This window comes from Pleurodeles waltl, chromosome 7, assembly GCF_031143425.1.
Source record: "Pleurodeles waltl isolate 20211129_DDA chromosome 7, aPleWal1.hap1.20221129, whole genome shotgun sequence".
Classification (NCBI taxonomy): Eukaryota; Metazoa; Chordata; class Amphibia; order Caudata; family Salamandridae; genus Pleurodeles; species Pleurodeles waltl.
In genome coordinates this window covers 1,476,866,086-1,476,882,449 of record NC_090446.1, presented here as the reverse complement: position 1 = coordinate 1,476,882,449, position 16,364 = coordinate 1,476,866,086, and the positions used below count along the sequence as shown (strand labels likewise).

General features: G+C 46.7%; 1 protein-coding gene across 1 annotated transcript in view; it reads right to left on the bottom strand.

Annotated features, from left to right (window-relative positions):
• Nucleotides 1-2,073: 2,073 nt before the first annotated feature.
• The window catches only part of LOC138247443 (hepcidin-like), a 33,911-nt gene continuing 19,620 nt past the window's right edge, over nucleotides 2,074-16,364 (bottom strand). Inside the window, exon 4 of the mRNA XM_069202069.1 lies at nucleotides 2,074-2,465. Coding sequence (XP_069058170.1) covers nucleotides 2,358-2,465 — 108 coding nt within the window. The 3' untranslated portion in view covers nucleotides 2,074-2,357. The remainder of the gene's footprint in view (nucleotides 2,466-16,364) is intronic.

Genomic DNA, 16,364 nt, shown 5'->3' with positions numbered 1-16,364 from the left:
TTCCATTGCATTATTATATCCATGGGTAATCTCAGTCATTCACTGGTAAGTGGCACTATTCCCCCAGCATGGACATGCGCAATAGCAAAACCATTACTGAAAAAACATGCAACCAATCTCACACTGGCAGAAAACTAGTCCCATCCCATTCTGCCAGTTGCTAGTAAAATACTGGAAAAGCATGTTGACAGACATCTATTTGGCTTCTTAAAAGTTTATGACATTCTCCACCCTACCCAAACAGACTTTAGATCAGGCAGCAACACTGAAACCGCCTTGCTTGTAGCCACAGAGGAACTCTGAGCCATCCTTGATCAAGATGGCTCGGCCGCCATGATAATGCTGGATCTAAGTGTGGCTTTCAACACTGTCTCACATCCTACCCTCATTCAGAGGATGAAGGAAGTAGGAATCAGTGGGGATGCTATAAAGTGGTTAGAAGCTTTTCTTGAAAACAGAAGCATCCAGGTCCGCAAAATGCTGTTGCCTCTGCTGTCCAACCACTGAAGCGTGGAGTCCCACAGGGCTCTTCGTTGAGCCCCACACTGTTTAATCTATATCTGCTCCCCTTGGCAGAAATCGTTCATGCACACGGCTTAACCTTTGTGTCATAAACAGATTACACACAAATCATCATGGCCCTTACACCTGAAGCCAATAGACCCTCCATTCAACTGAATCACTGTTTAAAGGAGGTCACAGACTGGATGGCCGCAAGCAGTCTGAAACTCAACTGTGAAAAAAATGAAGGTTCTTGAGAAAGGGAACAATCCCTCAAGTTGGTCAGACCTGTCATGGCTGGAATATCTAGGAAAGATATCTTGGCAGTAAAAAGCCTGGTCGTCTGGATGGATCACAAACTTACGATGGGCACACAGGCCCAGAAACTGCCAGGGTCATGTATTAGTATTCTGAGAACTCTCAGGAAATGTAGACTCCTGCTGCCACCATCTACCAGGAGAGTGATTGTACAGGGACTGATCGTATCACACCTTGATTATGGAAACTCGCTCAATACAGGGAGCCCAAAATATGTTATAAAAAACTTCAAGAGTTACAGAATGCTGCAGTCATTACTCTGTATAAAATTCCCAAATGCCAATAAGTTAGTCCAGCCTTAGCAGCCCTGCATTACCTGCTGGTCGAAAAAATAATTTGCGTTAAGGCCCTCTGAATCACACATCAGATTATGCAGGGAAAGGCCCTCCTATCATGTGGAAATTAATCACCCCTTGTTTCCAAAGAGATTTCTTCACTCCCTGAAGCAAGGGTTTCTTGTGGTACCTAAAGTCAGCAAAGCGAGAAGAGGATGGCCGCTCACTTGCATACATTACCCCAAAACTGTGGAATACCCTCCTCATTGCCCTCAGATTTCAACAATCAGAAGCCAGTTTCAGAAAACTTCTCAAAACTCATCTATTCTGAAGCCCCCCCTAATCTAAAGTACACTCAGGTATTCAGACTGGTGTTGTTGTGATCAGAGCTGGGAGGCCCAGTCTGGGTAGCCATGCACTCTACAGGATAGAATAGAGTAGTATTTTAACCTTGCGTTGAATTTGTCTTTTTCTGTTCTTTGAGGAGGTGTTTATGTGGTATCTTGGGGTAGCAGTCTAGTCCTCTTTTTATCTCACACCAGGAATGTGTTTCTGTGTTCTGCTTGAAGATACTCTCTTGGACAGTTATAGTGTCACTGACTTTTGTGTAGGCGGAGGGGTGGAGCCTCTTGTATTGAATAAACCTCTCTCTGGAATAAGCCCAATATCAATTTCTGCGGAACTGGATCTTTGAACATTCATTGGACATTACTATAAGCCTGGAAAGACATTTAAACTGTTTTTGTGTGAACCATATTTTGTGAAAGTTTGCTTGCCAATGCCATCATGTGGGCTTCAATTAGCGGAAAATGGGCAGTGAAAGTATGAACTGGATGCCCCAAAAAATGTCTTGCCCGGGGTCCCAAAACATTTAACACTTTACTTTCTTTAAACAAAAGAATTGATTAGTACATGACCTGGTAATATGAATAAATTAATATTGATGGAATATGGATTTGGAACATATTATTTACTTGAATTTTATTGATATTTTAACATTGCTTTTTTGTACAGAATCCCATATTTCTACAATAAAACTCCGCATTTTATTGTGTTTCAAAGATTTGTTGTTATGGGTTCTTAGTTCAAATCAATTTAAAAAAAAGAAATAAAATGAGGGATAGAGAGAAGTACACACACCCTTGTAGGTAGCCTGCATGGGACCTGTAGAGATTGAGTGAAGCAAGATATTTAGAAGCATATCCATATATGGCACTTTGCAGCTGGTCCCCAGACTCAGCGATGAACATTATGTTCTGGAGATCAGAACCAGCAGCATATCCCACAACCATCCATATGTGGGCAACACCAACAGCAGAAGCGGCAATCCAACATCGCCGGTGAGCGTTTCTTACGTAGCAAACCCGACGTCTGTAAGAGAATGGGACAAAACGTTTAGTGCGTGGACTGCCAACAGCCATATTCACTAATTCTACAGAAACGACAGTCCTTTAGGGAGAACAGGTCAACATTACCATTCTTATATTTTTAAAATGAAAATTTGCATTTGATAAATACAATCCACATTGTAAATATGGTATCTGGAAAGGCATGATTAGGGAGGTTTAATGAAGAATGGGCCTGTAGGCCAGTGGTGTGTGGTGTATGGACTAATGACGTGTAGCTTTGGGTTACTGGAGTGTGGTGAGCAGTGTCTAAGGTGTAGTAATGAAGTGTAGGCCTGTGACCAATATAGTTTGGTGTCCAGAGTGTGATCTGAAACTACTATGGTGGAATAATGAAGTCGGGCTGTGGCCTAGTAGAGTGTGGTGTTTAAGGTGTGATGAAATGACTAAGGTGTAATAATGAACTGTGGGGCTTTGGGGCTGTGGGTCAGAAGAGGGTGGAGTCTAGAATGTGATGATCATGGTGAACCTATAAAGGCTGGGTGATTGTGGATCTATTCTCCCTCCCTCCCCCCATGTCTAAAGTTTCTACAATTGAACTCTTGGGGAACGAGATATTAGGAACAGAAACACCACTTCTGTCCAGAAATACATGTATTTTTTTGTTTTCAGAGGGTAACAATTAAATACCAGCCTGATGTAAGGCTCCTTGAGATCTATAATGACAAACACAATGTTAATAAAAACAAAATCTGCAATCGTGCGATGATAAAATCTTTAAAACAATTTGAAAACTTGACGACTTTAACAGGAAGCCTCTAACCAAAGCAATGCCACAATGTCCTATGGATGACACCAGAGCCCTCCCTAGTCACTGATTTTGAGCTCAAAACGAGTCATCTTTTAGGAGATGAACTTCCAGCAGATTCTTGATGCAGATATTGGCCTTTGGGGATTGTCCGTGGTCAGCGACTACTCCTTTGCCACCAAGAGCCTTTTTCACATCTCCATTGATCATGCCAGTGACGGGTACCAGACCTATCCTTTGGCAAGACCCCATCTCCCACAACATCCTGGTCACAACCTCTAAATATGCAGATCAGGGCCATCAAATGGCACTAAAGCTATTAGCAAAAATATATTTTTTCATGTAGAATAACCATTTATCTGTGACTGCAGCAGAAGCCCAGTTATCACAACTCAATATATGATAATGTCCATCTATTCTTTGGGGTTTCCCTGTTTTTTTTCCCTATTTTGACCTCTATTTCTTCACTTCAGCTGTGGCCTGAGGTCTATTAAACAGGATCCAGCTTAAATGACCTTGTAAAAAAATGGCATCCGTTATTTGTTTTTTACAGTAGCTCCTCAGTTTTGGGTCTGCCCTTACCCTTTCTGTCAAGCCTGCTTCTTCTGAGCCATTTGTGAAGGTTGAAGGCACATATTTTATGCAACTAGCTTCTCCCTCATCTGCACTGACAGCCATGTCTCTTCCGGAGTACAAATGTTACTCTATAATTACTTTGGACCTCAGATTTGTAAAATGCAATCCACAGCAAATGTGCATCCAAAGTTTGATTTAGTCTGGTAAACTCAAATCTGTAACCAAATTTGAACTATCCATTTCATTTGTTTGACTTTTGAATCTTAAAATATTGTGCGTTTATTCAAGCTACAGTGGCCGTATAGGATCCATATATTAGCTAAAGTCATTTCCACAGTTACCCCACACCTTCTCTTGGAGGCATTGTTAAATATCACACCTAGGTTAAAACAGCCAGAAAGAGGAAGGGCGTCATATTTGTTGTGAATAGTTCAGAACACACCCGCAAGAAGGAAAGGACCAGATAACCTGGTGGCAGGCTTTCTCCTGCAATGCACCATGGTTCTGGAGCTGCAGCCCATCACCTTCCCTCCTTAGCATCAGCAAGGAGCACCTTGTGCAGAAATAATTACTTTGATTGCTTCCATCACATGGGCACCAGCATAGGGAACTCTCCCTTTTTAAAGCAAGTCTTACTGGACATCTTTTTGCACCCCTCTTTTATCATACTACACCCCATTGCTTGTAGTTGGACTTAAGCTGCATAAATATGCAAACAAACATACACATATCCCTGGGTTTTCCCACCAGACCTTAGACCTACACTTACTTTTCCCAGGGAAGTTCTCTTCATTCCCCCTTAGATTTTAAAATTACATGGTTGAGGTTTCCAAGGAGCAAAGTATCTCTCCCTCTCTGGCTCTGTCTGGACTAGAAGGCGATGATGCATCATCAATTGTTTATGCACCTCCCACATCTTTTCTGCACCCTGGGCCACCAGAAGCGAGGACATTCTGTCCCTGAGAAGTCAAACGTCAGCTCCAGCTCCCAGTGCCCCTGTGGTGGCAAGGGTGGCGCTGATATACCCCACACTTGCTTCTTGCAGGGCGTATTGGTAGCAAATATTTAAATGGTAATTATTTAATTAGAAGTAGAGGGAATATGATGAAATATCATTGATATACTTCTTTGTAGATGTATTTTTTGTAAATTAATTATAAATTTACTTGAAAAGTGCTGTTCTGGCATTTGATAAAAGCATATTTATAGGTATGAATTGTATTTATGCAATATCCATTATAGTAATTGGGATCCTGTAACAGAAAAGTGCATCTCCTTTTTATAGACTTTTATTGACTTTTTAATAATGTATTTGTTGCACCCACCACAAATTAAATTCAATAAAAAGAAAAATTCAAATGTTTTCAGTGTCCTCCGCAGCAGTACCATATTTGTGAAATGTCTTTGGGTTGAACACATATTACAACCTATACTTAGGAAGGTAGGAAATTAATCTGGTGCCTTTAGGATCCTTTGTTTCAAGTGTGCTACACCCTTATTTGAATTAGTATGCCTGAACTTGAGGGAGTTTGTCTTAGCTATTCCAGGCTGTGTTTGTTGTAACTGTTGTATCAGTCTTCTTGAGCGGTTGTGCATTTCTGCTCTTGGCTTGTTTATGCCCCTTTACTTCTAACTTCTTGTTGTGGGTAATCGCCAGGTAGGCTCTAGGAGGGGTTCTGGCCTTGTGACCATTTTCTCACCCATGAAATTTTGTAGAGATGGGAATGTAAGTTTGGTTATTATCTTATTGATAGTGTGTGTGGTGTTGGAGTCATTGTTTTTGGTCCCCACGTAGTAGTCTCTCTGATCTCTGCTTTTGAGTTGGATCCATGCCATTCTCTTCACCTGGCAGGGAGTGGTTAGTTGTAGGTCCCTAAGTCATTCTTTGATACCTCCCGGACGGTCAGATGTGGCACAGTACGTGTGGGTTGGTGTGTTGTCTGGGTTCCCCTCGCTTGTGCCCTGGCCTTACTGTATAATGTGATTGCATGATGTGTTTTGGCAGTGAATGGCGATGGTGCTGTGACATACGTTCCTACAGTGTGTAAAGATGATGCTGTGACATACTGTTCAGTATTGTGTTGACATGTACAAGAGCTGCAGTAAACTGTGCAGCATGGTGGTTATTGTGTTGGAAAGTGTGGTTTTGGGTAGTCTGCTGCGATCCGATGTTAGATGCAGAAGAAACTGATATTGTAAAGTCAATTAGCAGTGTGGGGCTGTTAGCAGACGCCACGAGTGCATTGTTGCTGTGGTGTTTGGGTGGATGGAAATAAGGTGTAATGACATGAGGAAGGAGTGTTATGGGTGGTATTTTTTTACGTATTCTGATGTGTTGGGGCAAGTTGAGGTGTGCTGTTGGGAGATATGTTTTAAGTCATTGTCATGATGTAGCATGGTGTGATGCCGCAGGAGTGTGATGATGGATGACACAGTATTGAGTTGGCTTGAAAACATACTGAACTGCTGCATTAAATCATCGAGGGGCTGCTTCCCGTTGTGTGGTGGGATGGTGTGAAGCCTTTGATGTATGGTTTGATGGGTTTCATGTTGTGTTGATGCTGTGAGATGATGTTGAGAGGCATTGTGTGGTACTGTGTGCCCGCAGGTGTCTTGCTGGAAAATGACAGGGTGTCCATGGAGTGGTTTGTGCTGTTACTGTGAAACTTGTGACACGCTGAGTCCTGCCTCCAGAAGTCTTCTTTGGAAAAGACTTAATTGATGTTCCTGTGATTTCATTACACAATAGCTTTTCCATATCACAAAAATAGAAGGTACGGCTGCATACATTACATCAAGGGTCGTACCAGGTGTTTTGTTTGTAAGTGAAAGCACTTGTCTGCTTTTACCCCAAATGTATTTATGTGCGTGAAAAGCACAGTGATGCAACTTTTTAAATTAACAGCATAGAGTTAGTGTATGTCTATTTAACCCCTTCGCTGCCAGGCCTTTTCCCCCTCCTGTGCCAGGCCTTTTTTTGCCTATTTGGGGCAGTTCGCGCTTAGGCCCTCATAACTTTTTGTCCACATAAGCTAACCAAGCCAAAGTTGCGTCCTTTTTTTCCAACATCCTAGGGATTCTAGAGGTACCCAGACTTTGTGGGTTCCCTTGAAGGAGGCCAAGAAATTGGCCAAAATACAGTGAAAATTTCGTTTTTTTAAAAAAAATTGGAAAAAGTGGCTGCAGAAAAAGGCTTGTGGTTTTTCCCCTGAAAATGGCATCAACAAAGGGTTTGCGGTGCTAAACTCAGCAGCTTCCCAGCTTTCAGGAACAGGCAGACTTGAATCAGAAAACCCAGGTTTTCAACACAATTTTGGCATTTTACTGGGACATACCCCATTTTTGCAGTTTTTTGTGCTTTCAGCCTCCTTCCAGTCAGTGACAGAAATGGGCATGAAACCAATGCTGGATCCCAGAAACCTAAACATTTCTGAAAAGTAGACAAAATTCTGAATTCAGCAAGGGGTCATTTGTGTAGATCCTACAAGGGTTTCCTACAGAAAATAACAACTGAAAAAGAAAAATATTGAAATTGAGGTGAAAAAAAACATAAATGTTTCTCTACGTTTTACTCTGTAACTTTTCCCTGCAATGTCAGATTATCGAAAGCAATATACTGTTACGTCTGCTGGACTCCTCTGGTTGCGGGGATATATAGGGCTTGTAGGTTCATCAAGAACCCAAGGAACCCAGAGCCAATAAATGAGCTGCACCCTGACGTGCATTTTCATCCTATACCGGGTATAAAGCAATTCATTTGCTGAAATATAAAGAGTAAAAAATTGCTATCAAGAAAACCTTTGTATTTCCAAAAAGGGCACAAGATAAGGTGTTGAGGAGCAGAGGTTATTTGCACATATCTGAATTCCGGGGTGACCAAACTAGCATGTGAATTACAGGGCATTTCTCAAATAGAAGTCTTTTTTACACACTCTCCTATATTTGGAAGGAAAAAATGTAGAGAAAAGACAAGGGGCAATAACACTTGTTTTGCTAATCTATGTTCCCCCAAGTCTCCCGATAAAAAAGATACCTCACTTGTGTGGGTAGGCCTAGCGCCCGCGACAGAAAACGCCCCAAAGCGCAACGTGGACACATCCAAATTTTTGGAAGAAAACAGAGGTGTTTTTTGCGAAGTGCCTACCTGTAGATTTTGGCCTCTAGCTCAGCCGGCACCTATGGAAACCTACCAAACCTGTGCATTTCCGAAAACTAGAGACCTAGGGGAATCCAAGGAGGGGTGACTTGCGGGGCTCGGACCAGGTTCTGTTACCCAGAATCCTTTGCAAACCTCAAAATTTGGCTAAAAAAACACATGTTCCTCACATTTCTGTGGCAGAAAGTTCTGGAATCTGAGAGGAGCTACAAATTTCCTTCCACCCAGCGTTTCCCCAAGTCTCCCGATAAAAATGATACCTCACTTGCGTGGGTAGGCCTAGCGCCGGCGACAGGAAACACCCCAAAGCGCAACGTGGACACATCCTAAATTTTGGAAAAAAACAGAGGTGTTTTTTGCGAAGTGCCTACCTGTAGATTTTGGCCTCTAGCTCAGCCGGCACCTAGGGAAACCTACCAAACCTGTGCATTTCTAAAAACTAGAGACCTAGGGGAATCCAAGGAGGGGTGACTTGCGGGGCTCGGACCAGGTTCTGTTACCCAGAATCCTTTGCAAACCTCAAAATTTGGCTAAAAAAACACATGTTCCTCACATTTCTGTGGCAGAAAGTTCTGGAATCTGAGAGGAGCTACAAATTTCCTTCCACCCAGCGTTCCCCCAAGTCTCCCGATAAAAATTATACCTCACTTGCGTGGGTAGGCCTAGCGCCGGCGACAGGAAACACCCCAAAGCGCAACGTGGACACATCCTAAATTTTGGAAAAAAACAGAGGTGTTTTTTGCGAAGTGCCTACCCGTAGATTTTGGCCTCTAGCTCAGCCGGCACCTAGGGAAACCTACCAAACCTGTGCATTTCTGAAAACTAGAGACCTAGGGGAATCCAAGGAGGGGTGACTTGCGGGGCTCGGACCAGGTTCTGTTACCCAGAATCCTTTGCAAACCTCAAAATTTGGCTAAAAAAACACATGTCCCTCACATTTTTGTGGCAGAAAGTTCTGGAATCTGAGAGGAGCTACAAATTTCCTTCCACCCAGCGTTCCCCCAAGTCTCCCGATAAAAATGATACCTCACTTGCGTGGGTAGGCCTAGCGCCGGCGACAGGAAACACCCCAAAGCGCAACGTGGACACATCCTAAATTTAGGAAAAAAACAGAGGTGTTTTTTGCGAAGTGCCTACCTGTAGATTTTGGCCTCTAGCTCAGCCGGCACCTAGGGAAACCTACCAAACCTGTGCATTTCTGAAAACTAGAGACCTAGGGGAATCCAAGGAGGGGTGACTTGCGGGGCTCAGACCAGGTTCTGTTACCCAGAATCCTTTGCAAACCTCAAGATTTGGCTAAAAAAACACATGTTCCTCACATTTTTGTGGCAGAAAGTTCTGGAATCTGAGAGGAGCTACAAAGTTCCTTCCACCCAGCGTTCCCCCAAGTCTCCCCATATAAATGATACCTCACTTGCGTGGGTAGGCCTAGCGCCGGCGACAGGAAACACCCCAAAGCGCAACGTGGACACATCCTAAATTTTGGAAAAAAACAGAGGTGTTATTTGCGAAGTGCCTACTTGTAGATTTTGGCCTCTAGCTCAGCCGGCACCTAGGGAAACCTACCAAACCTGTGCATTTCTGAAAACTAGAGACCTAGGGGAATCCAAGGAGGGGTGACTTGCGGGGCTCGGACCAGGTTCTGTTACCCAGAATCCTTTGCAAACCTCAAGATTTGGCTAAAAAAACACATGTTCCTCACATTTTTGTGGCAGAAAGTTCTGGAATCTGAGAGGAGCTACAAATTTCCTTCCACCCAGCGTTCCCCCAAGTCTCCCGATAAAAATGATACCTCACTTGCGTGGGTAGGCCTAGCGCCGGCGACAGGAAACACCCCAAAGCGCAACGTGGACACATCCTAAATTTTGGAAAAAAACAGAGGTGTTTTTTGCGAAGTGCCTACCTGTAGATTTTGGCCTCTAGCTCAGCCGGCACCTAGGGAAACCTACCAAACCTGTGCATTTCTGAAAACTAGAGACCTAGGGGACTCCAAGGAGGGGTGACTTGCGGGGCTCGGACCAGGTTCTGTTACCCAGAATCTTTTGCAAACCTCAAAATTTGGCTAAAAAAACACATGTTCCTCACATTTCTGTGGCAGAAAGTTCTGGAATCTGAAAGGAGCTTCAAATTTCCTTCCACCCAGCGTTCCCCCAAGTCTCCCGATAAAAATGATACCTCACTTGCGTGGGTAGGCCTAGCGCCGGCGACAGGAAACACCCCAAAGCGCAACGTGGACACATCCTAAATTTTGGAAAAAAACAGAGGTGTTTTTTGCGAAGTGCCTACCTGTAGATTTTGGCCTCTAACTCAGCCGGCACCTAGAGAAACCTACCAAACCTGTGCATTTCTGAAAACTAGAGACCTAGGGGAATCCAAGGAGGGGTGACTTGCAGGGCTCGGACCAGGTTCTGTTACCCAGAATCCTTTGCAAACCTCAAAATTTGGCTAAAAAAACACATGTTCCTCATATTTTTGTGGCAGAAAGTTCTGGAATCTGAGAGGAGCTACAAATTTCCTTCCACCCAGCGTTCCCCCAAGTCTACCGATAAAAATGATACCTCACTTGCGGGGGTAGGCCTAGCGCCGGCGACAGGAAACACCCCAAAGCGCAACGTGGACACATCCTAAATTTTGGAAAAAAACAGAGGTGTTTTTTGCGAAGTGCCTACCTGTAGGTTTTGGCCTCTAGCTCAGCCGGCACCTAGGGAAACCTACCAAACCTGTGCATTTCTGAAAACTAGAGACCTAGGGGAATCCAAGGAGGGGTGACTTGCGGGGCTCGGACCAGGTTCTGTTACCCAGAATCCTTTGCAAACCTCAAAATTTGGCTACAAAAACACATGTCCCTCACATTTCTGTGGCAGAAAGTTCTGGAATCTGAGAGGAGCTATAAATTTCCTTCCACCTAGCGTTCCCCCAAGTCTCCCGATAAAAATGATACCTCACTTGCGTGGGTAGGCCTAGCGCCGGCGACAGGAAACACCCCAAAGCGCAACGTGGACACATCCAAAATTTTGGGAGAAAACAGAGGTGTTTTTTGCGAAGTGCCTACCTGTAGATTTTGGCCTCTAGCTCAGCCGGCACCTAGGGAAACCTACCAAACCTGTGCATTTCTGAAAACTAGAGACCTAGGGGAATCCAAGGAGGGGTGACTTGCGGGGCTCGGACCAGGTTCTGTTACCCAGAATCCTTTGCAAACCTCAAAATGTGGCTAAAAAAACACATGCTCCTCTCATTTTTGTGGCAAAAAGTTCTGGAATCTGAGAGGAGCTACAAATTTTCTTCCACCCAGCGTTCCCCCAAGTCTCCCGATAAAAATGATACCTCACTTGCGTGGGTAGGCCTAGCGCCCGCGACAGGAAACGCCCCAAAGCGCAACGTGGACACATCCAAATTTTTGGAAGAAAACAGAGGTGTTTTTTGCGAAGTGCTTACCTGTAGATTTTGGCCTCTAGCTCAGCCGGCACCTAGGGAAACCTACCAAACCTGTGCATTTCTGAAAACTAGAGACCTAGGGGAATCCAAGATGGGGTGACTTGCGGGGCTCGGACCAGGTTCTGTTACCCAGAATCCTTTGCAAACCTCAAAATTTAGCTAAAAAAACACGTTACTCACATTTCTGTGGCAGAAAGTTCTGGAATATGAGAGGAGCCACAAATTTCCTTCCACCCAGCGTTTCCCCAAGTCTCCCGATAAAAATGATACCTCACTTGTGTGGGTAGGACTAGCGCCCACGAAAGGAAAGGGCCCAAAACACAACGTGGACACATCACATTTTTTTATAAAAAGCAGTGCCTACCTGTGGATTTTGGCCTGTAGCTCAGCCGGCACCTGAGGAAACCTAGCAAACCAGTGCATTTTTGAAAACTAGAGACCTAGTGGAATCCAAGATCGGGTGACTTGCGGGGCTCTGACCAGGTTATGTTACCCAGAATCCTTTGCAAACATCAAAATTTGGCCCAAAAAACACTTTTTCCTCTCATTTCGGTGACAGAAAGTTCTGGAATCTGAGAGGAGCCACAAATTTCCTTCCACCCAGCGTTCCCCTAAGTCTCTCGATAAAAATGGTACCTCACTTCTGTGGGTAGGCCTAGCGCCCACAAAAGGAAATGGCCCAAAACACAACGTGGACACAACATATTTTTTCACTGAAAACAGAGGTGTTTTTTGCAAGGTGCCTACCTGTGGTGTTTGGCCTGTAGCTCAGCCGGCCCCAGGGGGGGGGCAGAAATGCCCTAAAATAAATTTGCCCCCCCAACCCCCACCCTCCCCCGCCGGGAGCGACCCTTGCCTACGGGGTCGCTCCCCCTGCGTGACATTGGCGCCAAAAAACAAATCCCCGGTGCCTAGTGGTTTCTGCCCCCTTGGGGAAGATTGACCTAAACTCTGCCAATCTGCCCCCAGGGGGGCAGAAATGGTCTAAATACAATTTGCCCTTCTGGGGAGCGACCCTTGCCTGATGGGTCACTCCCCATCTCTAAAAAAACAAACAAACAAAAAAAAGAAAACACAAAAAAAAAATTGCCCTGGCGCCTAGAGGTTTCTGCCCCCCCCCCCGGGGGCAGATCGCCCTAATAATAGGCCGATCTGCCCCCAGGGGGGGCAGAAATGGCCTAAAATAAATTTCTCTCCCCCCAACCTCCACCCCCCCCCCCCCGGGAGCGACCCTTGCCTACGGGGTCGCTCCCCCTGCGTGACATTGGCGCCAAAAAACAAATCCCCGGTGCCTAGTGGTTTCTGCCCCCTTGGGGCAGATTGACCTAAACTCTGCCAATCTGCCCCCAGGGGGGCAGAAATGGTCTAAATACAATTTGCCCCCCAACCCCCACCCCTCCCCCCGGGAGCGACCCTTGCCTATACGGGGTCGCTCCCCCTGCGTGACATTGGCGCCAAAAAACAAATCCCCGGTGCCTAGTGGTTTCTGCCCCCTTGGGGCAGATTGACCTAAACTCTGCCAATCTGCCCCCAGGGGGGCAGAAATGGTCTAAATACAATTTGCCCCCCAACCCCCACCCCTCCCCCCGGAGCGACCCTTGCCTATACGGGGTCGCTCCCCCTGCGTGACATTGGCGCCAAAAAACAAATCCCCGGTGCCTAGTGGTTTCTGCCCCCTTGGGGGCAGATTGACCTAAAATTGGCCAATCTGCCCCCAGGGGGGCAGAAATGGTCTAAATACAATTTGCCCCCCCAGGGGAGCAACCCTTGCCTGATGGGTCGCTCCCCATCTCTAAAAAAAGAAACAACAAAAAAAAAAACACAAAAAAAATAATTGCCCTGGCGCCTAGAGGGTTCTGCCCCCCCCTGGGGGCAGTTCGGCCTAATAATAGGCCGATCTGTCCCCCAGGGGGGCAGAAATGGCCTAAAATAAATTTGCCCCCCCAACCCCCACCCCCCCCCCGGGAGCGACCCTTGCCTACGGGATCGCTCCCCCTGCGTGACATTGTTGCCAAAAAACAAATCCCCGGTGCCTAGCGGTTTCTGCCCCCTTGGGGGCAGATTGACCTAAAATCGGCCAATCTGCCCCCAAGGGGGGCGGAAATGGCCTAAATACAATTTGCCCCCCAGGGGAGCGACCCTTGCCTGATGGGTCGCTCCCCATCTCTAAAAAAACAAACAAAGAAAAAAAACAAAAAAAAAACAAAATTTCCCCTGGCGCCTAGAGGTTTCTGCCCCCCCCGGGGGCAGATCGGCCTAACAATAGGCCGATCTGCCCCCAAGGGGGGCAGAAATGGCCTAAAATAAATTTGCCCCCGAACCCCCACCCCTCCCCCCGGGAGCGACCCTTGCCTACGGGGTCACTCCCCCTGCGTGACATTGGCGCCAAAAAACAAATCCCCGGTGCCTAGTGGTTTCTGCCCCCTTGGGGGCAGATGACCTAAAATTGGCCAATCTGCCCCCAGGGGGGCAGAAATGGTCTAAATACAATTTGCCCCCCCAGGGGAGCGACCCTTGCCTGATGGGTCGCTCCCCATCTCTAAAAAAAGAAAAAAAAAAAAAAAAAATTGCCCTGGCGCCTAGAGGGTTCTGCCCCCCCCTGGGGGCAGTTCGGCCTAATAATAGGCCGATCTGTCCCCCAGGGGGGCAGAAATGGCCTAAAATAAATTTGCCCCCCCAACCCCCACCCCCCCCCCGGGAGCGACCCTTGCCTACGGGGTCGCTTCCCCTACGTGACACTGGCGCCAAAAAACAAATCCCCGGTGCCTAGTGGTTTCTGCCCCCTTGGGGGCAGAAATGGTCTAAATACAATTTGCCCCCCAGGGGAGCGACCCTTGCCTGATGGGTCGCTCCCCATCTCTAAAAAAAGAAACATCAAAAAAAAAAAAAACACACAAAAAAATTGCCCTGGCGTCTAGAGGGTTCTGCCCCCCCCCTGGGGGCAGTTCGGCCTAATAATAGGCCGATCTGTCCCCCGGGGGGCAGAAAGGGCCTAAAATAAATTTGCCCCCCCAACCCCCCCCCCCCCCCCCGGGAGCGACCCTTGCCTACGGGGTCGCTCCCCCTGCGTGACATTGGCACCAAAAAACAAATCCCCGGTGCCTAGTGGTTTCTGCCCCCTTGGGGGCAGATTGACCTAAAATCGGCCAATCTGCCCCCAGGGGGGCAGAAATGGTCTAAATACAATTTGCCCCCCAGGGGAGCGACCCTTGCCTGATGGGTCGCTCCCCATCTCTAAAAAAAAGAAACAACAAAAAAAAAAAACACAAAAAAAAAAATTGCCCTGGCGCCTAGAGGTTTCTGCCCCCAGGGGGGGCAGAAATGGTCTAAAATAAATTGCCCTCCCCCCCAGGGAGCGACCCTTGCCTAAGGGGTCGCTCCCTTTGCGTGAAATTCACGCAAAGAAAAAACTCCCTGGTGTCTAGTGGTTTCTACCCCCCTTGGGGGCAGATTGGCCTCATCAAAATAGGCCAATCTGCCCCCAAGGGGGGCAGAAATGGCCAAAATATAATTTTCCCCCAAGGGGAGCGACCCTTGCCTAAGGGGTCGCTCCCCACCAAAAAAAAAAAATGGAAACATAAAAAAAAGAAAAAAAAGAAAAAATGGTCCCTGGTGCCTAGAGGTTTCTGCCCCCCCTGGGGGCAGATCGGCCTAATAAGGCCGATCTGCCCCCAGGGGGGGCAAAAAAGGCCTTCCCGAAAATATGCCCCCCCTGGGAGCGACCCTTGCCCAAGGGGTCGCTCCCTTTTGCCAATAACAATAAAAAAATAAAAAAATCCCTGGTGTCTAGTGGTTTCTACCCCCCTTGGGGGCAGATTGGCCTCATCAAAATAGGCCAATCTGCCCCCAAGGGGGGCAGAAATGGCCAAAATATAATTTCCCCCCAAGGGGAGCGACCCTTGCCTAAGGGGTCGCTCCCCACCAAAAAAAAAAAAATGAAACATATAAAAAACAAAATAAAAAAAAATGGTCCCTGGTGCCTAGAGGTTCTGCCCCCAGGGGGGGCAAAAAAGGCCTTGTCAAAAAAATGCCCCCCCTGGGAGCGACCCTTGTCCAAGGGGTCGCTCCCTTTTGTCAGTTTCAATGAAAAAAAAAAAATCCCTGGTGTCTAGTGGGGTTTCAAAAGCCGGATTGCAAGCAATCCGGCTTTTGAAACCCTCGGAGGGACTTCAAAGGGAAGGAAATACTTTTCCTTCCCTTTGAAGCCCCTCCGGGCCTCCCAGTGATTGAAAAAGAAATGCTTTTGCGTTTCTTTTTCAATCGCGCTGGAAGCAGAGCTTCCAGCGCGACTAGGGAGGCCCCTGTGACACATCAGCGCGCGCGCGTGCGCTGACGTCACAGGTGGGGGGGGTGGGGGTGGTCGGGGGTGGAAGGGGAAGGTCTTCCCCTTCCATCCCCGACTTGGGGGGGGAGGGGGGGTGCACGGGGGCGCGCTAGCGCGCCCCCAAGTTCCCCTGTGCCATGGACGAGACGATCTCGTCCAAGACACAGGGGAACTGTAGCCTTGGACGAGATCATCTCGTCCAAGGCACAGAAGCGGTTAAAGACTGTACCTCAGTTTTTAAACTGTTGAAAGGTAGCATTTTTTTTGCAGTTTATTTAAGAAAATAGAAATGTTAAACATGGCGCTCAGAAGAGAAAAAGAGAACGGTTTCTAGTAATTGCATTTCAATCCGCAGTCCCTTGGAATTGAAACATCGTGGAAAGAGGAGTTTGACTTTTTTTCGTTATATTAAAAACTAAGGGGCAGATTTATGGAAAGTGAGTCCAGCGCCACTTTTCCTGCACCCCTTAGCACCCCCCTACCGCTAACATGTGTGTGTCATATTTAAAACATGGTGCCCCATGATGCAGGGTCATGCAGGGTCGGGGACAATAGCGTAATTTCTCATGATGCAATTGATGTACTCTACAGCAGTATCGCCAAAATATTGTCACTACTCCTGCGC